Source organism: Pantherophis guttatus, chromosome 3 (genome assembly GCF_059756535.1).
Source record: "Pantherophis guttatus breed Tessera chromosome 3, ASM5975653v1, whole genome shotgun sequence".
NCBI classification, from domain to species: domain Eukaryota; kingdom Metazoa; phylum Chordata; class Lepidosauria; order Squamata; family Colubridae; genus Pantherophis; species Pantherophis guttatus.
In genome coordinates this window covers 63,447,713-63,474,523 of record NC_142065.1, presented here as the reverse complement: position 1 = coordinate 63,474,523, position 26,811 = coordinate 63,447,713, and the positions used below count along the sequence as shown (strand labels likewise).

The 26,811-nt window shown below is 36.2% G+C and overlaps 1 protein-coding gene and 1 long non-coding RNA gene across 5 annotated transcripts in view; one reads left to right on the top strand and one right to left on the bottom strand.

Annotated features, from left to right (window-relative positions):
• Nucleotides 1-22,151, top strand: part of SLC1A7 (solute carrier family 1 member 7) — a 48,188-nt gene extending 26,037 nt beyond the window's left edge. For 3 of the 4 annotated variants that reach the window (XM_034415099.3, XM_087889735.1, XM_034415100.3), the window contains 8 exons: nt 2,518-2,560; nt 4,841-5,060; nt 8,649-8,748; nt 9,845-10,078; nt 11,632-11,826; nt 15,758-15,892; nt 18,194-18,293; nt 18,727-22,151. In XM_034415099.3, coding sequence (XP_034270990.1) covers nt 2,518-2,560; nt 4,841-5,060; nt 8,649-8,748; nt 9,845-10,078; nt 11,632-11,826; nt 15,758-15,892; nt 18,194-18,293; nt 18,727-18,963 — 1,264 coding nt within the window. In that variant the 3' untranslated portion in view covers nt 18,964-22,151. The remainder of the gene's footprint in view (nt 1-2,517; nt 2,561-4,840; nt 5,061-8,648; nt 8,749-9,844; nt 10,079-11,631; nt 11,827-15,757; nt 15,893-18,193; nt 18,294-18,726) is intronic. The other variant, XM_087889736.1, reaches the window with a different exon arrangement.
• LOC117664242 (uncharacterized) lies at nt 92-12,710 on the bottom strand. The gene is made up of 3 exons (XR_004590973.3): nt 12,573-12,710; nt 9,949-10,085; nt 92-1,327 (listed from the first exon to the last, which is right to left on the bottom strand). It is a non-coding gene; the product is annotated as an uncharacterized LOC117664242 (long non-coding RNA).
• Nucleotides 22,152-26,811: the final 4,660 nt, after the last annotated feature.

The window sequence follows — 26,811 nt, the reverse complement described above, 5'->3', positions numbered from 1 at the left end:
GGTAGTAACAAATTTTACATTTCACCACTGCTTCAGATAGAACGCTTGGTTAGCATTGTTATCAAAGCTGAAAATGAAATCTTAACAGACATGTCTTAAACCAGCTTTATTCCCAGTCATTTCTGCTCAGGAGGCAAGCAGTTTAAGGCCGCTGCACAAAAAAGCTTGAAGGCAAGCAAGACGAAATACATCAGCTCAGCAAATGGAAAAGAAAGAAAATCATGCCATCTCTTTGAAACATAATGGGACCTTACTGGCAATAAAACATTCTTCCTAGCTGCCATAGACAAGCTACGGCAGAACTAAGATCAGCAGTATTCAGTTAATAGCTTTACAGAATTAAATACTGATATTGTCTTAGCAGCTTATTTGTTCCATTTGATTATGAGAGAATATGAAAGAGATGAAGAAATATAAGGGCATCACTATGAGATGGATAACAGCATATCTTCCAGAAGAATCTGAATATACAGGCATGGATCTCTGTGCTGCCCAAATAGTCCCGTTTAAAAAAAAAAAGTATCATCACTGTAATCTTCGAGATTAGTGTCTCCATTTGAAAATAATTATAAATAATCATCTAAAATCTGCTGGGAGAGTTTGAAAGACTTCAGCACCAAGGTCCCACCTCCAATTAACCAATAAAAGCATCATACAACACTAATGAGAACTGCAGAAGCACAAATTTCATGTTCAATAGTGTAGCTTCAAAATGGGCAGAAATTGTTTTTTGAAATCTAGTATTTCAAAATCAGTAGTTTGAAGTTTTTACAAGAACACGATGGAAAGAACAACTATTGCCACCATGCACAGACTAATTTGTTTAGTGACATATCAAGATTGTCTGTCAGGGCCTGTACACTACTAGAATTGATATGACCCTAAACACCTGTTCTAGTGAAATAGCACTTTATCTTATCTTTTGGTCATTTCAACAAAGTTAATTTTGAAAAATGATTTACCATGGAAAACCAGTCTATTTAAAATATATTGGAAGAGTCCCAGTCGCTTCTATTAAAAGGTTGTTGTTCAGTCATTAAATCTTTGCCATCCCACGGACCACAGCATGCCAGGCTCCCCTGTCCTCTACTGTCTCCCAGATTTTGCCCAAATTCATGTTCATTATGTTGATGACACTATCTAACTATCTCATCCTCTGCCATCCCCTTCTCCTTTAGCCTTCAATCTTTCCAACATCAAGGTCTTTTCCAATGGATCCTCTCCTCTCATTTGGCAACCAAAGTATTTGAGCTTCAGCTTCAGTATCTGTCCTTCAAAGAACAATCAGGGTTGGTTTCCTTTAGTATCTAAGGAACAGTCCTAATTCCTGCAAGAGAAAGAATAATGAAAACAACAACATGCTAGAATCTTTAAAACTTTTTTTGACATTAAATCACTAATGACCATCTGACAGATGTTTCTTCTTCCATATAATTCTAATTGCATGTCAGTGCAGCTAGAATTGAGGCACAAGTTCAAAGGTTGCTAAAACACACATACCTAGTTCCTCTTCAATCTGAAGGCAACTCCCCCCTCCAACAGTTGCTCCAGATTAATTATCCATCATAAACTGCTAATCTATCATTTAATCAGCAAAGTAATCCTTTGCAGGTCTGCAGCCCCTTTCATCCAAATTACATCACAAACAGAATTAATGAAATTCCTAATGTACATGGATACAATCTATGGCACCAGATGATTTGATTGTATGAAAGAGTCAGGATCCCTTGGAACATTAAAAGGCAATTGAAAAAGAATAATTTTAGATCTCTGGGGGAAATTGTAGATATGTGTCCTAAGCATGGGGTGTTTTTTTAGGTAGTACAGTAATATGGGGAAAACTAAAATCCTTTCATAAAAATGAAAAATTTACTGAAATATAATCACATTTCCATCACTCAAAATTACAACTTTTTTCAGGTAAAATGTCTTTCTCATTACATGCTGATTCAGAATTTAATTTTTAATTGAAAGTGTGAGAAAAATGCATGGTCAGATTCATACATGATGTGAGGATTTATTTGATGTTAGGTGCAATCTGTCTCTTACCCAACAATGAATTTGTACAGATCATGCTTGATTGAACCAAACTAAGCAAATCTGCTGGCACATACAGTACTAGCCTGTAATGGCAAGTCTTGAGTGAATTTCCAAATAGTTACAGGTGCATTGTTGCGAGATAACCTTAGAGATTACTGTTGTGGCTTAGAAGTATTGTATCAGATGGTTTTCAAATTCCCAAATTTTTACGACAGGATGTTTGCCTGGTGTTTACTATAAATGTTTAGAAATATTAATTTTAAAAACCTTAAATTAACAGAATATCACATTGTTCCAATTTTTCCCCAAGTTCTACAAGAGGAAAAATAGGAAAATCCCTTACCATAAAGAATCTGAAGTTATTTTTTTAGCCACATAATATGTTTTATATTATAAATGATAGCTTATTTGTAGCTTGCAGAGCTTTGTGTTTAAAATTTTATTTATTCCCTTGACTACTTTTCTTTCTCTTTTCAGGAACATGTTTCCTGCCAACCTTGTGGAAGCCACTTTTAAACAGGTGGGAATCTGGCTCTTTGAATCCTAAAAAAAAATCTTTGCAATTCATAAGAAAAAACTAGATGAGCCATATACAGCTCATCAGATAAGCCACGAGTACCTCTAAAATCACCAGCATTTGTATTATTTAGTTTAATAAAGGTGTTGACTTAGTTTTGGTGGGGAACTCTTCCTGATAGCCACAAACATTAAAAATTCTCACTGGAGAAAGCAACTATTCAAGGGGAAGCTAATCAAGGATTCAACCAACCTAGAACTAAGGAGAAATTTCCTGACAGTTAGAACAAGTAATCAGTGAAATGAGTTCCCTCCAGAAGTTGTGGGTGATTTAACTGGAGATTTAAAAGACGAGATTGGACAACAATTTGCCTGAAATGGTATAAGGTTTCCTGCTCTGGTGGGGGGTTGGACTAGAAGACCTCCAAGGTCTCTTCCAACTCTGTTATTCTGTTAATTATGTTGGGAAGAGTTAGTGGTAAAAGGAAACCAGGCCACCAAAGAACATAGTGACTGGACACCATCAAAGCGGACACCAGCCAGAGTATAGAAAAATTCAAAGAGGTAGTGGAGAGATTCTGGTCCACTGAATTGCTAAGAGTCAGACATGACTGAATGGATAACATCATCATCACCATCATCTTCAACCATCAGTATCATCAATTTATTATTACCCTTAACAGCAAATGTTAAGTAATATGAGAATTAGCAGAAGGCAGAAATACCTACATTCTAAACTATTCAAAATTCCATAAGTGAAATATGGTCTTGATTTTTTAAAAAATATATGCAGGTCAGGTAGCTTGAAACTTTCCAAATATTATGAACAACAACTTCCACAGTCACTTCTCATGATGACAATGGAAATGTAAAAATGTGGAGAATGCCAAGTTGCTTATGTATTAGCATTTTTGTATGCAAAAATATAGTTATAGCATATCAGTTGTAGTATATCCAGTTTCTGTCAGGAAGATCTCATCTACAATCCTTAAAAGCTGTTCCTGGGTAGTGTATAAAGCAGAGTTTCTCTAACCTGGTGTTCCTCAAAGAGAAGATGCGATTTAAGATATCTGGAGGAATGTATTTGGAGAAAAGTGGTTGTAATTATTGTTGCTCCAACTTTCTTTCCCCTAGATATATTATCAGTGCAAACCCCAATGCATCTGGAAGGTAACTCTTGGGGAATGTTGCTGTAGATAATATTCAAAAAGAGAGTTGACTTATAATGATAGGAATATGTTCCTATCACTATTATTAACATTACGTAGGTCTAAGATCTGGTAGCAAATAGATTTGTGTTAACTTTTAAATGCAGTTCAGGAGCTACACATGGCATGCCTATTAGACTTCACAAAAACACAGTATCTATTTATTAATCAATTGATTCACCAATCAATGAACCATCTGTCTATTCTTCCATCCTATATAAAAGTACCCCCTGAATTGTTTGTTCTGGTGTAGAGAGAAAATTGATAACGAGAGCTTTCAAATGCTCTTGGAAAAAAATCAGTATTTTCATAATCTTTGCAATAATAAATGGCAATGATTTCCAGGCCAAAATATATGTATGCTTCCAGATTGATGACGTGTAATAACTGTTAAAGCCATTAATACACTAAAGTCCATATCTTCCAGCTTCTGTGAAAAGAGACATGACAGAAAAGTGATAGGAAAAGAGAGAGATGCTACTAATGGAGGAGAATGGCATCGGTTTTCTACATAAAATATTATCCTGTTGGGTGATATGGTTTATCCAGAAGGACAAATTGGAGATGGAATCCTAACTTTTTTCCCATAAACAGAGAACAATGAGATCTTTAGATCTCATTCTCCCACCAAAAAACTATTTTTGAGTTGGAGACCTAGAAAATGTTATTGGATAAGATGTGAGGAGCTACAGTATTATTGTTTTGCATTTATTTACCAACTTTGAAATTTGGGTATTTGAAATTATCTTTGACATGCTAACCTTATAGAAATGTTTTGAATTTTTCTAAATATATATGTCTATGTGTGTGTGTTTTCTACAATTGCATGGGTTGGAATGTTGTTTTTCAATTGTATTGTTTTCTTCATTTAAATAATAATTTTAAATTTCAACTGATAGAGTAGTGTTTCACAGCCTCAGGAACTTTAAGATGTGTGGACTCCAATTCCCAGAGTTCCCCTGCTGTCTGGAGAATTCTGGAAGTTGAAGTCCACATATTTTAAAGTTGCCAAGAATGAGAAACACTGCAATAGAGTATCCTTCTGCACATAACCCAGATAATCTATGTTCTTTCAGTATCGAACCAAAAGCATTCCAATTGTCAAAGTGAGCAAGACATCCTCCGAAAGTATTACTCGCCGAATTATAATCTATGGTGTGCAAGATGAAAATGGATCCAACATCCAGAATTTTGCTTTGGATATTACACCACCACCAGAAGTGATTTATAAGTCAGAGCCAGGAACTAGTGAAGGCATGAATGTGTTGGGAATTGTAATATTCTCTGCTACCATGGGTAAGTTTTTTTTAAAAAATAGCACATCAAATGAAATTATTGCATGAAATAGTGTTATCTAATGCTTTCCAGACAAGTTGAGCAACTGCATTATATACTATTTCAGTTATTTATGCTAATTGGATTTCATGAATTGAAGTCTGGTAATTTAGAAGGTGCCTCAATTAATTGCTTTTTCTAGAATGCCTAATGTTTTAACTTGGAAAATATGTTTCACAATTCTAAATATATAATCTAAGGGCTGTGGCTATATTTATAGTTGTATTAAAATAATGTTAATGCTACATGGCCCCATTTTTTTCTTCTTTTCCTAAACTGGAATTTTTGTTTTATTTAACTGTGTTTTTGTTTGTTTTGCTTCTGTCTGTAATTCCTAGAGTTCTCCTGAGAAATTTAAATGAAAAGGAGCAAAGCAAGTCTGTGGCTAGAGTATTATTTTCTGTGGCTAGGTCATGTATAGTTAAAGCAATGGAGGAAAGTGTGCGCTATTAAACAAGAGTTATGGCTACTTGCCTTCATTTGCTGATATATCTTTATCTAAGAATACAGGTAGTCCTTGACTTACAACTGATTGCTCAGTGACCATTTGAAGTTATAACTGACTCAAATGACTTACAACCCAGATTTGAAGTTCCCACGGTTGGCCTTTCTGAGGACATGTGACTGAATTTAGGGCGCTCAGCGAGATGAATGCATTTATGGTCACTTGCAAGTTATGACTGTCTTTGATGACTGGCATTTCCGATTTTCAACAAAATCACACCTAGAGTGAACCATTGGTTTATTTAACATCTGTGGCATTTGGTTTATGACTGCCTCGTTTGCTTAACAACTGTTGAATAAAATATCATAAAATTGGGTCAATGGCTTGACTGTTACGATGCACAACTGTAATGACGGCCTCTCTGCAAACAACAAGCTATTTGGTTCTTAGTCTTATTCATAGGAGATACTTATGAAGAAGTAAAATATATGTTTAAATCACAAAGTGTGGCAGGTTAGATAACACTCTTAAGAGACATGAAAAAAATGCAGATATTATCTTGGAGTTTACCCCATTCAATGGGTAGGACCTGCAGAAGGGTAACAACTATGACAAAAAAAAAAAAAATACAGTCGTACATTTTGATAGGGGATTGTGAAGGAGAAAGTGAGAACCAGTTTAGTGTAGTGGTAAGGAAAGAACTATTTGGAAATTCACTCAAGATTTGTCATTACAGGCTAGTACTGTATGTGCCTAGAAAGAAGGCAAGGGCAAGCTACTTTTTAAAAGGCTGCTGAGAAAACTGCATGTTCCAGGAGTCAAATTGGCTTGGAGGCACACCCATTAAAAGAAAGATAGCATGTAGTCAGTAAATTAAAATAACTTTATTTCCCTAGAACTTCTTTGTCAGGGAGTACTTCCATTTAATCCCACTCCACTAATTCTAAATTTTAGAGTTTTTTTAATTTTAGAGTTCACATTAAAGGAGAGAAAAGATCTCCTGGCTTTTTGTATGACAGGACTGGGGGCAAAGAGAGCAGCTGTGGATTTTTATTAGGCACTTCCATAATTTACCCACTGTGAGTCTAACTTGTTCTCTATTGCCAGTTTTTTAATATTGACATGAAACTGAAACATCTTTTCCAGTCTAAACCAAATGATATTGAATGATTCTGGCAGAATCAGTCTAGCAGTTTTTAAAATGTCCTCTAGAGAGCAGCGGAATGTTTGACTAGCTTAGCACAATTTATAAGCAGTTCCGATTGTTTCTAGTTTGAAAGACAGGGATTTTATTCAAAACCAAGACTTAGCTAGAATGATCAAATGGAAGTAAACCACATCTTCTAAATAGGGACATCCCTCAAGGTGTCCAGCTGTACATTAGAACATTTGGAGCAGTCATGGAGCGGTTCTCTCTGCAGAGATGTCACTTCAACCTTTTCAGCTGAAGATGTGTTCAGATAATTGCTCCGTTTTTATGATGTGAAGCGATAGAATCAATCCTTTAGCACTTCTAGCAAGATGCCTGAAAATTGGACAAAGATTTTCAAGGCATTCTTTTTAAAAGTGAAGAAATAGGCTTAACCTTAAATGAGGTTGTCCTCATTTAGCAACCACAATTGGGACCAGTGACTCAGCTGTTAAACAAAGCAGTCCCTAAGTGAAACACATAAGTGTGCTTATGATTTTAGTTTGATTTCTTTTTGTTTTACAGACCTGCAAAGTTGTAAATGCAAGGATTGTTTGTAAACTTACTTTTTTATCACTGTCGTAACTATGAAAGGTCGCTAAGCGAGGCAGTCACTAAACGACAACTGCCTGTATTTAATGACCAAAATCGTTCAGGGTTCCTTTACATCTGTCATTCTAGCACCACTCCATACTGTTAGAAGAACCTGTCTTCCTTTTATATGTGGTAGCTATGAGATATCTCACCCCTTCCTTCCCCTCTATACCTCCATTCCCCAAGAAAACATTCTTGATAGGATGACAGATGAAATGTCATATCAGTTAAATTTAACCTGTGAAGTTTCGATGTATTACCATATACACTTATTTTATAGCCCAGCAAAATGTATGCAAGAATCTGCTAGACCCATCTTAATCCAATATTCTGTTCCTTATAGTGGCAACAAGGTTACTCGGGAGTCCTGGCAAGACATAGCCCTCCTCCATCTTGTTCCCCTGAACTGGCACTGTCCCCAACCCAGAAATCACTGTGGCTTTTCAAGGCCAATAACTTTGATAGTTCTCCATGAGACTAGGTTTTTTTGCTAGGATCCACCTGTCATAATATATCTTTTGCCAAATTTGTCACCCATGAATTAGAGTGATGCAGCAACTCCCTCTGATGAGGGGCCTAGCAAGCTGCCTTGTGAAGGGGTTGGTCACTTGGAGAACAGGCTGAGATGGACTAGATTAGATGGACCAGACCTAGCAGGGGTCAGTTATTTCCTTATGCTCACAGTTATGACACATAATGGTGGAGTTTGTGTTGTTCAAAATACGTAATTCTTAGCATATGTTACTCAGAACTGTGAGTTTAAAATAGTAAGTTGTAGTGGCCTAGGGATCAAGAGAGAATTGCCGTGTCATATACAGTACTCCAATTATCCAAACCTTCTTTGACCAGCCATACAACTTATCTGGTAATTCAAATTTCAGATATATTTCCAGATCGCAGTGAAGATCTTTCCTCAAGGCTAAGCTGAAGTGCTTTCCTTTCACCCTTGAACAAGTAGCAAATAAACTAGCATGGAATTTAATATTCCCACTGCCAATCCCTTATTTGCCCCATGTCTCTGTTCTCTATCTCCCTAATAACAAATCTTAATTGATTTTATACTTTAGGCTGCTCTTAAATGGTATTAGAATAAGGGTAATGCTACTTCAACACAAATATAGCCAAGATTGACTTTAAGCCTGTCTCATTCATGGGCAGGGGTTGAGATAAAAATAATGTTATAGGAATAGAGAAGGGGGAAAAAGTTGCTAGGGCATGTTTTTATCATGGTTAGGTGCAAGTGATGAAAGATTCAAAGTATATTATATAAGTTTAAATGAAGATAAATAAGAAGAAACTTAAGACATTTATATATTTGTAGGTATAATGCTGGGCAGAATGGGTACCAGTGGAGTTCCCCTGGTCAGTTTTTGCCAGTGTTTAAACGAATCGGTCATGAAGATAGTGGCTGTGACTGTATGGTAAGTAAATGTCAGGAGAAATAAATATTAAAAGTAAAAGTATGTAATCAACAATGAAATCAGTTTACATAAACTGAATGGGTTGTTGAGTGATCTAAATAACATGTACAGAGTTGCGTGCATTCTCCTTTTAAAAATATATTTGTAAACATTGGCTTGCAGGATGTTTTCAGGCAGAAATCAAATTCCACATGAATATTGTCTTGATATTTCTTGTGCCTCACTGCTTGACATTGCATTGGGATGAGGTTCTGTCTACACTAAGAGGAAAACTCTCTGCACCCAAAAAAGAAATAGAAATTAGGGGTCCTTAGCATAGTGTTTCAAAACTATTTCTTCCTAACCAATCTACAAGTGATGAGTTCCTACCACAAGGACATACACCTTTAGCACTTCTGTCAAAAGGGAGATTTGCAAAAGTATCTTGCAGAATAAGATCCATTTTGTCTTACAATAATATATGTGGTACTTCAAGGATGCATTTATTTACTGCATTTCTATTTCTTGTTCCATTTCAGAGACAAGGTAATATATAGAGATTTATCTATATTTTATCTCCACAATAACAACTCTGTAGGGAAGATTGGGTTGAGAGAATAGAGCTGAATAAAGTCATTCAGCAAGCAGTTTGGTCAGATGGGGACTTGAGCCTAGATCAGGGATCAGCAACCCATGGCTCTGGAGCCACATGTGGGTCTTTTATCCCTCTTCTGTGGCCCCCTGTCACTGGTCAGCTCCACAATTGATAGGGTTTTCAGTTAGGACAGGTAGAGGAAAAAGGATGCTGTGCTAGGAGGATAATCTATGGTGAGGGAACCAGACTTCTGGTCGGCAGAGGAAAAAGGACGCTGCGCTAGGAAGAGACTATGGTGGGAGAATTCTGGACTTCCGGTCAGCTCCAGAATTGAACAGGGGGCTTCTGGTTAGGACCTTTGTGGCTCTTTGAGTGTTTAAGGTTGCCAACCCCTGGCCTAGGTCTCTGTAATCCAGCTGCAATACTTTCACCAAAATATTGCACTTTCCATTCATTTGGTTTCCCCCCCTATTTTTATATGGATATATTTTTTGCATAGAATATCTCTTTATTCTTTCTTAGGTATTTTCCATTTGGAATAGTGTTTCTTATTGCTGGTAAGATTTTGGAAATGGATGATCCCACAGCCATTGGGAAGAAACTAGGATTTTATGCTGTTACCGTACTTTGTGGACTATTCTTTCACGGACTTGTTATTCTGCCAATGATGTATTTCTTCATCACCAAGAAGAACCCCGTTGTCTTTATCAGAGGCATTCTTCAAGCACTGCTTATTGCTCTGGCCACATCATCCAGGTACACGCTGCAATGATTAAAGTTGAAGAATGATGCTTTCTTAATTTTTAAGGAAAAAAAGATGTTTCTCTCAAGTCATTTTTCAAGTCTGGCGATATCATGGTTACAGTCATGAAATTTTCCTAGCGCTTATATGGCAGTAATTTGCCACTTCGTTGTTACAGTGGGTTGTTTCAATTCCTGGTCCAGTCAATAGTCCTACAATTTGCTGGTGATTATTGATCCTGCCTGTTATCCTGGCCAAATACTACTCATTCATGATTAGCAAAAATCAGTTAGTTGCTGGATAAAGTTTTTAAAAACACATTATCACAGCAAACTTGGAATACTGTTTTATTTTCTGAATTTAATCCTTCCAATTTCTGTCCCTTAGACCAGCGGTCCCCAACCTTTCCAACTTGGCAGACGGGCAGGGAGGGGGAGGTGCATATGGACCTCTGTGTGCATGAGCTACTCATGCAAGTAGAGCTGCACGCTGTTCTGCCCCAGCTCCGTATTCCCGAGGATATTGACACACACCAATGGGCCTTATCAAATTTATTAAGTAGCAAGAATAAAACAAAGTCTGGCAAAGGTTGGCAACCAGCCCAGAAAGCAAGATACGATAAGACTTTTCCAAAAATGCTCTGATGATAATTACAAGTTGTTTTTAGCAAGAAACTCACTAACGGCGTGCGACTTAAATAGGCTAAGGGAGAGGTCAATTATCCTCAAGCCTTACTCTCGAGTAGACCTCCTCCTCCTGAGTAGCCACTCCTGCCTTTTGGCAGTCCTGCATGCTTGAGCATTGAGAAGAGACTCCTCCACTTCACTCTCTCCACTTGAAGGAGCCTCTGGAGGTTCTGAAGACCCTGGCTGAGTCTCTGCCTCTGGCACCACATCCTCTTCAGCCTCCTCGCTGTCCGACGCAAGCGCCAGCTGTGCCGGCTGCTGGCACAACACCACACCAGCCTCTTCGTCGTCGGGATCAGCCACGATCTGCACAGGCAGCTGGTGGGCCACAACACACACACACTCACCTGCCCCTTGTGTAGCCCGGTTCCAAACAGGAAATGAAATATTTTCCTATATGCACATTTATAATTATTCCCATTCCCTTGTATTTTATTTCATTCCCAGATTTTAAAATAAATAAAAAGCATGGGGGAAAAGCAAAAGATCCTAAATATGTTATGTTATATACTAATACAAATATAATTTTCAGGCATTGGGTCAAAGCAATAAAACAAAACAATGAGACAGGATCAATGTTGGGAGGATAATTCGTTACTGACAAAAAACTCTGGAAAATATAAAGAGACATTTCCAATATTCTGTTGGGTCATAGCTTTTGCACTCTTTTTCCTTAAATAATATAATTCATTTTTTCATAGCTTTATTATTATCAGCTATGATACTGAATGAATCAGAACATTTATGTAATAGTTTTTACCCAATAATGCATGGGCGCAAATAATTTTGCCTTAAATTTGCCTTCATAAGCAAATTTCTAAATTACATTATTTTGCTAACTTCAGTCTAAACTACGCTTATTTTTTGTTGTTGTTTTGCAGTTCAGCCACTTTGCCTATAACTTTCAAGTGCTTATTAGAGAATAATCATGTGGACCGGAGGGTTGCTAGGTTTGTGCTCCCAGTAGGGGCTACAATCAACATGGACGGAACAGCCCTATATGAAGCAGTAGCAGCTATTTTCATCGCCCAAGTAAACAACTATGAACTGGATTTTGGACAGATCATCACCATAAGGTAAAATGGGAGGGGGCAGAATCTCTGATTCATAGGCTTCTGCAGGAAAAACAATGTTCTGGTCTTCAGTGTCCAGCATAGCAGATAGTAATCTAAAGTTGTATGAAATGACTTTCAGAACTAATAGAATGTATAATCCATATTAACAGTGCAGATGGAAAATCTTAAGCATTTGATTAACTGCTGATTAAAAATGTCAGCAGTTCCTGAAGAAAGGAAATGGCCAGTCACCAAATGCATTGAGTACACTGTACAGCCATGGAGATTGCATGCTTTGTTGGTTGTTAGACATTTCTCTTCCTGACCATGTCAGTAATGACACAGTTCGGAAGCAAATGGGCACCATACCAACATCAGAGACAACACAGGAGAAACCAACGCCTACAGTGGTACAGCCGTGTCCTACAAGCAGCTCCCCATATTGTTGCCTACATCCCCTTCCATTTTAATGTAGATGGCAAGCACCCGCATGGAAGGCCAAAAGAAAGATGGCCAGACAATAAATGCAGACATGAAAACTGCCCAGTCCGACACAGATGCTGTGTCTGATAATGCAAGATCATGCTTGTTGACCTGAAAAGCAGACCCTGCACTGCGGGGAAAATGCTACGATGATGATGATCAGGAAGAAGATGTGCAATTCCTGAAGAAAATAAATCCTTTCCCTCCCATTCAACCTCTCACACAGAAAGAAATAAAGAAAATATATAACACTCATCCATTCACAAGGCACTTATCCAAAATACCTATTCGATGTGTTGTCTGCACTCTGGGAAGCTAGACAGACCTCTCTGGTTGCATTTGAAAGTGGAATCAGAAGAGTGGTGCACTTTTTTCTGCTTCAATGTAAAACAAATGAGGTTGGTTGCTAGGAGAGAGGATCTATGAATCTCCTTTTCCTTAACCTGTAAACAGAAAGTTACATCAGATGAATATTACTTCAGGTGAGAGTTCCTCCTAGTGGAAGACATTTTCTCCTGAATCTCTGCTGTGTTTCCGTGTCCCAAATGGAAAGGCTGCTTTTATTGATCATTTGCATACCACAGTGTGGGAACCCAATACTCCACAACTGATTCTGGAGCTTTACAAGAACTGCATATAAATGATTCTTTACTTTTAAGTGACATTCCTTCCTCTAAATAAAGCATGCTTCTCCAGCTGAAGGAAAAGTTGTCAGCAAGACTGATAAAGAATTTCCTGGAAAGACATTTTTGGAAGAGTTGTTCTCCCAACAGATGGAAGAGAAATCAAAGCCTCCCAAGACTGCGATTTCACTGCTTTTTAAAGATCTGCCGTTTTCTTGCAGAAAACATATCCACAGCTTCTCTTTGATTGTTTAAATATGAGTGGATTAGTATCCAGAGATGGTATAGTTTATTGAGCTAAAATAAATAAGTTTATTGTTTTAAAGTAAGTTTTAAAATAATAAACTTATTTTACCAAAGGATTTTAAGAAAGCCACTTTACTTACCCTAACCCTTGGATTTCTATACAGTTGAGGATATTGTAACATATAATTCAATTCCTTTTCTTTTTGTGCTGCATCTGTTCCTTCTGAATAACTTTTATTTTTCAATTATTGTAGTCTAGTTCTGAAAATCATCCCACCAAATCTCAGTTAAAATTTTGATTCATATTTGTTTTCCTATATTGGGACCTCAAACTCATCTGGTTTATTTTCCATTCTCTGAGTATTAATATATAAACAAGGGAGGACATGAACTTTACAAATCAAATTTCTTTCTGAGTTTTTATTGTATGATTTAAGAGGCGCCAGAGGAATTAAAGAAAGAAACTCTGTACATGTTACACAACATATTCTTTCTTTTCTTATTACTTAGTATGTACCAGCATTGAATCCTGATATCATGATTTTTGAGCCATTTTTGAGATTTCTGTATTAGACTACGTATATTTAAAAAGATTCAGAGGTTGAACTGAAGAACTAAGGAATGCATAACTTAAACAATCCTTTTTCTTTTGTAAATATTCTTTTAGCTTTCTTTGTTTTTGTAAATACAAAAAAAAAATGAGGGGGAAGAGCAGACCCATCTGGAGAATATTTACTAGCAATACTGTACTGCTTAGCATAAAACATTAAGCAGTTGTGATCTGTACAAACTTGACAGGTTCCCATAAAGCAGTATTATCAGATCAAAACAAAACAAAACTCTTTTGCAAAATGTCTAAGTATGTGACTACATTGTGGCTAGATCAGACATACTGTTACTTTATCCCAATTCAGCCTATTCAACTTTGTATTAATAGGGAAATTCCTCCTATTAGATGAAGTGCTATGATTGCCTTATTCTTTACTAAACAGAATATTAAAGAAGACTTGAATTACTTACAATGCACAGATCAAATAGCTGAATACTGTACAATCTAGCAGCTTTGGTAAATCACAATATATACCATAAAAGGTAAAGTTTCTCCTCGCACATATGTGCTAGTTGTTCCCGACTCTAGGGGACAATGTTTCAAAGCCGAAGAGCCAGCGCTGTCCAAAGATGTCTTCATGGTCATGTGGCCAGCATGACTAAATGCCAAAGGCGCATGGAATGCTATTACCTTCCCACCAAAGGTGGTCCCTATTTTTCTACTTGCATTTTTAATGTGCTTTTGAACTGCTAGGTTGGCAGAAGCTGGGACAAGTAACAGGAGCTCACCCCGTTACGCAGCACTAGGGATTTGAACTGCTGAACTGCCAACCTTTTGATTGACAAGCTCAGCATCGTAGCCACTATGCTGCCACGTCCCTTATATATACCATAGTTTATGGCTATATCACCTTGATCACACAGAAGTTGACAAGAATTTAGTGAAAGATCAAGACTCATTTTACATTTCTGCAACAGCACAATAATTTCATTCATTGCAATAATTGAATTATTTCATATACAATATTTTTAAAGCCTGTTGGATCTCAAAGATTTAAGAGAATTGTAATCATACCGAAGCGTGCAATCCAACCCAATGTTAAGTAAATAAAGCCCATTTATTTTAATGGATTTAGAAGTGCTTAATTCTGCTGAATTATGGCTCATGAATATAGTTGTTTCCCCTGCCATATGCAGAGACCTATTTTTTTGAATTGATTGCCACCTCTAGAATACAAATACCACTCTGGGGCAATTGCAACCTGATGATTTGAATGTTTCCATAAATTTTCAGCAAACTGACAAAAAGTTGAATTTAGGCAGTCAAAATATTGTTCGGGTTCTCTTAAAATGGATAAATAGCAGCCAGTGTGGAGAATCTTGGGACGGGAATGTATATGTCTTCATAACACCACCCCCTTCTTATAATGATCTGCATTTGAAGAGCAAGAGATAAAATGATGGTTACTATAAAATTGTAGTCCATTGGTTCTATTTGAGGTGATTTTCCTCTGTGATGCTGCATTTGGGAAAAGTTCCTGCTCTTGTCAGAGAAAAATCCTCTCAAAAGACAAGTAATAGTCTGAGAAAGAGAGATGGTGGCAGAATAGAAAGAGAAAACTTCTTTTCAGTTTCATGATCCCTCAGGCTGTTCTACAAAACATGCATGTAACCTACTGTGATAAAATTAAGGCCACATTTACTTTAACCAAACCTTACAGCTGGTGGCAGATGCCTTTAAATTTCTGCCTCTGAAATGTCCATCTTGTTGCTTTTCCTTGATTTTATTTCCCACGATCCAAAACAATGAAATTATATCCCGGGCCTAACTCTACTAGTAAAACTCTGGCTTCATGCAAAGTTGATCTTACTTATATTGGGCAGTCCTGTTTTATTTACCTTGTTCAGGGATATTCTATGCAACTGAATGCAGGGTAAAATGTATCTGATTCTTATGTCAAGTACATTAGTTCGTATTAATGATCAAGTTATCCAGATTTGGATGTTCTTCTGTGTTACATCATTATGATCTTTCTGCTTGTTTGTAAAAGCATTACGGCAACAGCTGCCAGCATAGGAGCTGCTGGAATCCCACAGGCTGGTCTTGTGACCATGGTCATCGTTTTGACATCAGTGGGTCTGCCTACAGATGACATCACTCTAATAATTGCAGTTGATTGGGCTCTGTAAGTAGTGCAAATATTTTCTTTTCTTTGCATTTTTCTAATTGGATATATGAGGATTGAGTGGTTCAGTTTATAGGGAGCTATCACTCACTTTTGATGTTGATATTGAGTACATGGTCATGTCAAGGGGGTAGCACAGCTCACTCATGATTTTACTTTTTGTTTGTCTCAGTTTTTCATCTACCAGTTCATTACAAAATGAAAATATAAGAATTATCCTTCCAGATTCAAACCAAAAGTTGTCTTTTCAGTGTATAGGTAGTTCTTGACTTGCAACTTGGTCGCTTAGGGACCATTCAAAATTCCAAAGACCTCCCCCCAAAATATTTACAACCCAGAACTGAAATTCTGAAGGACAGTCTCCCCACCCATTGTCATGTGACTGCATTACAGATGCTTGACAACATATTTGCAGCCATTTTTAGGATCATGCAGTCACATGATCACAATTTATTATGGTTTTGCTGAAAACTGGCATTTATTTCAAATTTTCAGCAAAAAAAACGTGAAGAATGGATTAACAACCATGGACAGTACAAAAACAGAAGCATCCTTTATAGGGGAAGCAAACTTGTGAGAGATTGCAGAGCAGATTTTAACAAAGCATTAATGGGAATGAAAGGCACAATATGTGAAAATAAACAGATCCCTATGTTTATTTGCACCTACATAAGTGGCAAATTAAAAAAATCATTCTGTTTCAACTCAGTTTTATGCTAAAGAAATCAAACTCTGAACATTGCTGATTTTGGATCTTGTTACTCTTTTCTAAGCCAAACATCTGGATGTTCCTGAATTTTAGTTTTATGACCCACATCAATATAATAACCATTGTGATTGACTTCTCAGATGGGCTCATTGTACTGAAAAAAGAATGAAGAAATCATACGATGCATTTCAGATTTAATGTACCTCTGCCAAATGAACTTGAGTCAGCTTCAAACAATGCATTAAAAGTAACTCTGGCTAATACACCTGCCTTTTCTTCTAAGTTTAAATTCCTTAAGTCAATTTAAAGCTGTACTTGGCAAAAAAAAAAAATTTCAGCATTGATCTGTGAAAATCACAAGTCAGAATATAATTAATTTTTTCTTACAGTTTTAAAACCAACTGTGCATTTATTTAAAAAAAAAAGTTACCAAAAGCTGACATAACAGCAAATGCGTACACTGGAGAGAGATTAATCTAAAATGCAACATCAGACATTCTGTTCTCTATTTGTCTTCTGACAATTTATTCCTCAGTTTTCCTACATTCTTCTATATATCCCTCAGCTATAAATGTCAAAATCTTATTGTTTTTCCAGTTGAAATCCAAATGTTTTCTAGTTTCCATTTGGACTGGCTTCACATCTCTCTTGCTTGTGTCTTTGGCTTATTTTCTTTCCCTTTTTTTTTAAAAAAAAATCCTATATTGTCTAGTCTATCTTCTTGTTCTTCTGTTTTCTTCTAAAAGCATTTTCCAGTTTTATTTAACATTTGGCTTTTAAGATTGTTTGCTTCTTTGTTTATAATTTCCTTCCTTCCTTCCTTCCTTCCTTCCTTCCTTCCTTCCTTCCTCCCTTCCTTCCTTCCTTCCTCCCTCCCTCCCTCCCTCCCTCCCTCCCCCAATCTCTCTCTCTCTCTCTCCTTTCTTTTTTCCTTACTTTCTCTTTAAAGTTGTTGCACCAGACTCTCTATAATTAATTCCAGATCAATTCTCTTGGAGGTTCCTGGTGCCAATTATATCACAATTCTGGGGACCAGAAGCACAATGCTGGTTGGATTTGAGGATTCGGTTTAGGAAAATTCAGTTATTTATTTCTCACAAAAAATATTTTTTGCTCTATTGTTTCTTGGTTTGAATCATACCTAGGAAAGCAAACAGAAGGCAATAAAAAATCCATGCAAGTTTTTCTTTCTCCACTTGTTGGTCTGCTTAATTTTGTAAAACTGGAAAAATAAAATACCAGAGTCAACATAAAAAAAATAGGCATTTATGAAACAGATTAAGAAAATGTTCATGGAATGTTTTTTATTTCTTGTTGGCATTAGGCTTTCATAGCATAAAATTAATTCATGGTATTTCAGGATTGGAGCAATTTGATCTGACATAGTGTGATGGCCTACACATTTAAATTAATTGGGTACTTTTATTCCAATCCCTGTGCTATATTATCTGTTGAGTAAAATAACACCATAAAATAACCTACCTTGTGTGCAGGTACTGTTAATTTCTGTACAAATAACTATGTAGATTGATGACCATTTACACAACAAGGAAAAGGAAACACTGTTTTAATGTCTTCATTTTGTTTCACAGAGACAGATTTCGGACAATGATCAATGTCCTGGGTGATGCTCTTGCTGCTGGAATAATGGCACATATTTGCAGAAAAGAATTCACTTCAGAAAGATCTGAGGTAGGAGAAAACTGATATGATACTTTGAGGACTCACTTTACCAAACAGAGATAATTAGGTATCTCTTTTAGAGACATTCTGTGTAACAGTGTGTCCTACCTATAATTTTGTTGGAGTACTGTGGCTCACGTGGTTAGAATGCTGGGTTGGAGGTTACCAAACCTGCGTTTGAGATCCAAGTGCTGCCGTAGGGTGGAGTGACCTCCTGTCCTTTGCTCCAGCTCCTGCCAAGGACATGAAAGGAGCCCCTAACCGAGCCTTCCCCCAAGCAACAGTGATGTCACCGGCTAATTCTTTCAACCCAGAAGTGCCTTGGTGTTTCCAACATGAGTGTGATCTATAATTTTGTATGCTAAAATGAAATGTAAGTATAGAAAAGTGTTCTAGAATAATGAAGAGTAGTAACGCTATGAACCCCTTGTTCTATTCATAGGTGCCTTTGATTGGAGAAACAAAACCTGTTAGTATCCACAAAATTATTGCTTATCAGAAGAATGGCTGTTTGAAGTCCATGAATAAAATGCGTGGACCTGAAGCAGTCAAAACAACACTGCATCACTTACCTATTCAAGTGGAACAAGAAGAGAATCAATCAGAACGTTACACAGAGAAATCCAACAATAAAGACCACTGTACTATTGAAATCAATGAATTGGAAACAAATGTGTAATGCACAATTAATCCTAAAAGTATCTGAAAACAAAAGAATATCCTGTAAATGAAGTTGGGACATGGCCTGCTTCTTCAATGGCAAGGCATGAAATGACTGTTATTCCTGAACTGAGGTTATAAGATAGCTGTGGACACCTGTGAAGACAGAAGGCTTCATGGAAGATGGGTTCCATTGGTTGGTTGGGTTAGTAGAAAGGAATTAATCACTGGACAAATGTTGTTTACTTTGGAAAAACAGATATGGTGATGTTTCTAAGAAGAAACGTTCTGATCCATTGAAATGATTTCGACTAAATCACCCTGTCTCCCTTTTTCTAATCAAAATGAATATACCAGAAATATATTAATGTTCTATTCTTAGTTTAAAAATGTATTACTAACTAACTAATGGATTAAAGCTAAATTGTGGATGGGACCAAGTCCTGGTTACTGACCCTGAGTTATGAGAAATAAAGTATTGTTATTAATCTGCTGATTTGGATACACTGTGATCATAAGCAGTGGTTAGTTTAAAATGAAAATGGGTCTGCTTTCCCTACAGTTGCAAAGATGAAAGTGGAGAGAACAGTGCATGAATTCAGTGGCCTTGAGAGGTCATTAAACTACCGTTTGGTGTTACATGTAACCTTGGTTAAAATTGTTCAACAAATTGTCCTTGTTTGCAGCTTCATTCTGCATTCTTCAATGTTCTGAGTGAATACTGTAGTAGTTTTCTGGTTGTAGTCCAAAGTAATGGCTTGACACCTAAGTATCTTTGGGACTGCCTCCTTCAGCCAGGTGAGACCTGTCTGTTCCAGGAGAAACTGTTAATACTGTTAATCCCCAACACCACTTTGGAAGGGGAAGGGAACTGAGGCCCAGAGGTGTTGTTTCTCTATGATGCCCCCGTTATATAGAATGGCCTTCCTGAAGACAAGACTGGCTCCATCAAAAAAAGCCATCTAGAAGCTAGTTAAAATCTAGAAGCTAGTTAAAATTGGGGGACTAGGGATGAATTATGATAGAACTGGAGCTCTTACATAATTCTAATTTTAATTTAAATTTAAATTAAAGTAACTTAATTTAATTTTAAGTTACTGCAGAAGTTTTAGTGTTGCATTTTACAATTATTATGAATCATCCAAGAGTTTCTTGATGTGACACTATATAAATTTAAGGAATGAATGAATAGACCAATGTAATCTTTATATCCACCATCACATGGATTTCAAATAGTCAATTTCTAATAGTAGTGTAGATGGCCTTTTGACTATGATGGTAGCAAAATATAATGATCATGTATAGAAATTCCATTGTATATTAAAGATTCTCAGATCCCTTTCATTTTTATTTTGTACTATTTGGAGAGATAAATTGCAACTAATACTGTTTGTTACATATTATTTTCTATGGTTTACAATGTATATACAGTATTATAGTATATTTTTGAACCGAGAAATATTATGTTTTGTTTAATGAGGTGATAGAGAAGGGGGGTTTTATTTTTAAGATCCCTAAAAATAAAGTATCAACCCCCATTCTAAACTTTCCCTAACATATTAGCCTCCCAAGTACTTCCTTCTCTTTTGCATCTCCTTTTCTTCCACCTCTAACTTGGTAAAATCCACAGTGACTAAATTTGTGTTTTTCAACTGAAGTACAGGTTTAACTTTAAGATGTATGGGATACTGGCTGGCAAATTCTGAGATTTGAAGTCCACACATCTTAAAATTGCTACGGTTGGGGAAAAAAACCTGGTCTAATTATAAAAACCCCTAACCAAAATAACTGGTGCTAAAAAAGGCTATACAATGTTCTGTAATTTATATAGCTTCTATGTGTGATAGTTTGGGCCCAAATCCCTTGTGGTCTGAGTGTTCCCATAAAAATAAGTTAGAAATTAGCATATGCAATTGTGGCACAATTTCATTGTAATTATATATTCAATTTAATTAATGTTCCTATGATTGCTGTCTGTAAATACAAATGGTTGAACTTGGTCCCTTTTCCGCCCCCACTAATATACACACACAAACATGCTATGTAAGGTATCTTGGATGACTTTCTTCAGAGCCAATTCAAATCTTCAACTCTACAGTCTTGTGCTTTTAATTTGGCAATGGCTTCCATTTGGAGCAGTTTAAAGCAAGTCTGAGACAAGAAGCAAAGCTGTGACTTTTGAATTGCTGCACCATTCTTACAGCCCATTAGATGGAAAGGGGCTAGAGGGAATTAGTGCTTTTATAGCTTTAATACTTGGGCTAGAAGTTTGAATTTCTCACACAAAAAAAAAGAGTAACATTGAAGACTCAGTTACGAAGCTCATCTCCTGAAAGTGAACCAAATATTGTCATTCATGACCCAAAAATATTCGGATAACAAAATAGAGGAATATGGTGTTTATCACCAGTGCTGTTTGCAAGGGAAAAAAAAATAGCATGCAATCAATTTAGATTTTGGCAGCCGTGCTTATTCCCCCTTAGGACGAGGTATATCTGCCAATTTTTTAACTTGTTTCTTATATATGTATTTTAAGCATGCCTTTCCTTTGGCAGTAGTGTCCAAAGCAGATTTTTTTTCTTTTACCTTTGGACACTCTAGATGCAATATAGCTCTATGGAATCATCAGCAGTGGCCTTCACCAGGTTGGCAATGACCAGGGTGGTGGAGATTCTGGGCTATATATCTCCCATAAGGAAAACTTGTAAAGAAATTGTCATTTTGTGCTCTGTTCAAGGAAATCTGGCTTCTTCTACAGCTGGAAACAATTCTCTTTTTCAGTGCCTGACATGGAAGAAGGGTTTTTGTGAAGTTTTAGCTTACAAGTCCTTGTGTGACCTCTTTCACTCTCTCTTCTTCAGTGCTCTATCTTTTATGTTTTGAATGTTTATTTCCACTGATTATTTATTATTCTTGCAAATATTTTATCCCTGCCTTATTCCTAACTGGAGAGAAAAAGAAGTTTTATATTTGTCTCGATTTTTCAGGAAGAGAGATGGGACCATTTGGGAGGAAAAATATTTATGAACTAACCCTGAAATTGTATTTTTAAATGGGAATTTGCTTGTTCTTTTTCTTTTACTCTCTCTTTCTTTCTCGTATCCTTTGCATAATAAAATACCTTCTAGTGATTCTAAATGAACCTTGTATATTAAAATTGCTTCCAGCAAAAATGTTTTTAATAAATAAGTCATTGTGGAAAAAAAAGATTGTCTGTGTACTATTACACTAAACTTTTCCTTTTTTAAAAAAGGAACCACACCAATTTAACAAATTTATATTTTACCATAAAAGGTAAAATCTCCTTCGAATCGACCTAACTCTTGGTGAATTAATGAACACATCCATGTAGTTTTCTTGGCAAAATATGGGAGGATTATAGTTTGTAGAGATTATATTCTGAAAAGATTATCTCCTCACAAAGTATAACATTCTTTTAATAGATATTTGGGGGATTCAGAATTCAAATCTGCATTTGAATGTGAACATATTCACAAATTTAATTTTAAATGCTCTTGACATTTCCTCTTCAAAATTTTAATTTTGAGTGCATTTCTCAACTGCTTTGTTGGATATAAAGTCTGGTAAACTGACAAATACAGGACCACTTTTTACATTTGTGCCATATGCAGGTTGGTATTACATATGAGAAAATGCTTTCTAATCAGAACCATTACATTCCAACAATAATAAATAGCCAAATATTGAATACCTCTGCATATTGCCAATCATGTGAAGTCAAATATTACACATCAAATTAGTTTTCTGAAAGTAGGGCTATGCAGACTGAAGATTCATGTATTTTAATGGCTGAAAAATCTTAGGAACATCAAGCTTGGATTTTGCAAAACCAAACAGTAGAATTAAATTCTCCAGTTGCATGCTGAAAATAATATTCCTCCACCTGAATTCCACACAGCCCTTTGTCTTCCTAATCTCATGCAAAGTTAGGGTGTGGACAATGAAGCACTGGAGTTCTTGGGAATTCTTGAATGCTGATTAGCATCAAAGAATGCATTCTCCCTTGGATAGAGCAAAGCAGATGTTATATATTTGTTTGTTACATTTCTGAACTGCCCAGCTCCCTCAAAGAAGGTCTCTGGGCACTGCACAACAAAATGTCAAAATATAAAAACAGTATATAAAATTAAAATGTTCAAGTTAAAAATTTGAAATTATTTTTTTAGGGGGATTTTTACACCCTGTTAAAAATAATTTAAAACGTGCTCTCAGGGCACCAACCAGCCACACAAGTTGTAGGCTTTTTTCGGCTCCCCATATGAGGCATTATTATTATGTAGGTGGGGATTGGAATTGTATTAAGCAACTGTTCCTTTGTTCTCACATTTGTCAAGTTGCTTGACTACCAGGTTTAACCCCTGACATCTGATTGTCCTCCCCCAATGAAAAATAGTGTGTTATTAATATTGATGTTATCCATTCAATTGTGCCTGACTCTCGGCAATTCTATGGGCCAGGTGTTACCTTATTTTCCATTCTTACAATACTTTTTTGGAAAAATAGTGTATTGAATTGCAATGAGCATTGGAAAGATATATTTGTATCTATGTTAATCCAGCACTAGAACAATCAGTGACCTCCCACCCCCCACCCCGTTGTTTTTTTCCGTAGGATTTGAGGATTTTTTTGAGATTAATTGTGGGGAGGGAATATAGAGGGGGGTAAAGGTAGAGGAAGTTTCAAGTCTAAGCAATTTGAGATATTACTATTGATTGATGTCCTAAATCCCATCTTCAGTACTTGAGAGTTCACACTATGCTACTACTTACATTCCTCTTTGTCCCTTGAAAATAGATACAAAGGTTTTATTCCTAAAATTGAGAACATTGACTTGGAGATGAAAACATGTTCTATTCCAATTTCTCAGTTATCTAGGAGAACAGTATATTTTTATTCGTCTTTCCATTTGAACGTTACTCTAGCAGTTGATCTAGGGTTTTTTTTTAACCAGATTTTTGTCTAGGACATATGTTTTTAACACACATTCTGAAATTTCAAGAACAAAGGATTGGCAAAAGTTGAATTAGAATACTGGACTAAGAGAAGTTTGACTTATTCAAATTGCGGTGGAATGATGTTCCCCAAATGTTTAGTCACCACCTCTCATCTAATACTATGACTAGATTAATACAAAATCATCATCTCCATCTTCATCCTTCCTCCACTGTTCTCCCTCCCTCCTTCAATTTTATTAAAACATTCCTGTGAGTAGCTTGATCCAGGAAATAATAACCATCATGTTTCTTAAAGTTGTTTATAATTAGCACTGTATCAGCTGTCTTTGTTGTCATAATTTCATATTCAGTGGAATTGCAAACTAATATATGCTGTGATGAACTGCTTGAATTAAGCCTCAGGACAACATTTGCCTAATAAAGTAAGATTATCATTAGGTGTTCTAGGTCAATAAAAATTACTGCTGTATGTTAGTTTTGTAAAATTGATAATGAAGAATTGTAGGAATCAAGAAAAGGATTGCATTAATTTGTAATTAAGGCCAAGTATAGTTCTGTTAGCCACAAACTTGGAAAAATATTTAATCTTATCAGCACAGCTTCTTACCAAGTATACCTGGCTATTATCTTTCATTTCATGTAAAGGATACATATTCTGCTTCCTCTTTGAATCTAGAATGAAATATTAAAATTCTATCATTGCAATTTGTAAATAATTTTTGAAATGTTTTTATTTTAAAAAGTTAACCTGTAATACTGAACAATAATGTTGTAAGAACCACCATATTTTTATTGAGCAATTGAAAATTAAGTGAATATTCAAATAAGCAACATTTTTCACCCATCTGTTTCCTGGCATAACTTCCAGACTATAATTTGTGCATAAAGAGCTTCACCAAAATTCTGTGTGGCTGAACTGATATGTTGCATAATTAGCACATTTCCATATATGAATGCATTTCCTAATAACCAAATATATTCCTTTGGAGATTTTACAGCAGGGTGATCACTTTAGACTATGTGAAATAAATGAATATTTTTTCTTATAAAAATCATAGTATTCATACTGGCTGAGGGGGAAAAAATAGAACATTTTTTGGGGGGACAAGTGAACTTTTACAAAATCAAGAAAAATAGGGGAAGGTACAAGTTCTCCATCTGATTTTTCCCCTCCCAAGATATAAGAGTACAAAAACCATATTCCTAGAGTTCTTTTAATTCATTTGTAAAATACAGATTTTTTTACTAATCATAGCAGAGTGGTACTATATGTGCCATTCCTAGTTTTATATAGGAGGCAGTGTAAGAATATCACCACTGAACTCCCAATAACAACAAATATAGCAATACTAAATTATGCATTTTACATCTAAAGTATCCTATTTCAGGTGCTGATAACCTTTAGGTTGTTTCACAGTGTATAGTCCTAGTGGAGGAGAAGGAAGACTGACATGGATGTCTAGTTATTTTAGATAATGTTTTGATTTGGATAAAGCTAACTAAATAGAGACAAATTATTTTATTCAATTGTAATATTTGTTTGCAATTGGATTTCTTTGTTCCCACATATTTAAGTTCCTAAGAAATACATGACTGAAATCTTACCACTGGATGTAATTTTAATATGTGATGCATGCTCTGTTGGAGATACAAATCTGTGCCAAAGGGAATTATAACTTTTAAATTACGCATTAGATATAAAACAGGTCCCTGAAAAATACTGCTTTGGCAGCATTATTTTACAAATCACCCCAGATTTCAAGAGGAAACTTTGGGGCTGGAAAATATCAAACTATCCCCACAAATTATTGCAATGTACAGTAAATAATTAAAAGATGTAATTTCCCCATAACAGAAGCTCTTACTTTTATAAAATCTGTCTAAAACTTTCTCCAGTTCCTGTCCTTGATGGAATAACAGCTGGATTTATATTGTGTAATAATGCAATTGTTTGGAGAATGCAAGCAGGATGTAAATGGCTATCATGATCTTAAGGTTTCTTGGCAAGTTTGGCTGGCATAGATATTTATCAGGTGTTTTCCCTACTGATCTACAGTTAGAAACTGGATTGCAATTGCTCAACTTCTGCCAAGTTCTTTGCTAGGCCTCAGCAAAAGCAGAGCTATTCCCCTAATAAGGGGAGTGCATAGTTAAAAGTTGTTTACAAATGAGAGGAACTTAATAAAAAACTATTTTTAAAAAAACCTATGGAACTATGTGCAGAAACTTCACATAACGTTATGAGTGCTGGTATTTTGCAGCTTTCCCTCTATGAGGGAGATAGGTGGATTAAGAAGTTGATATATAAATAAAACTGGATTTCCAGCTGTAGCCAGAGAATTACTTTTAGATAGCTCCAGTTAGTCAGTGGGTAAGAAAGAGCGATCTAATAGGACTGGCAAAGCATGGCTGATAGAATGACCAGGTAGTTTGCTTCATAGCACCAGGGAAGAGAAGGACCTTAAACATAATATCTTTCCCTTTGTAATAACCTAAGATTTTAGACCAAGTTCCCCCCCCACATTTTAAATAAGGTGACCAATCATCCTCCTTTAGGGAGGACAGTCCTTCTTTTGTAAGTTCTGTCCTCTCTCGAAAAGTGTCCTCCTACATGTCCTCCTTTTCAATATTTGAAGACTAATCTGTAAATCTCCGTATTCGATCGATGCCGATCCAATCCGTTGCGTGTGATGTGACGTATTTGTATTTGACATGACGATTCATCAAGGCTCAGTACAGTGCAGCGAGATGCAATTATGAGACGCATGCACTCCACACAGAATTGTTTTGAGAGAGTGCGCCATGCGCAAGTGGCTTTGTTTACTTCTTACCGAAACACTACACGGCACACACGCATGCATTAGACTCACTTCTTTCTCAGTGAATATTTT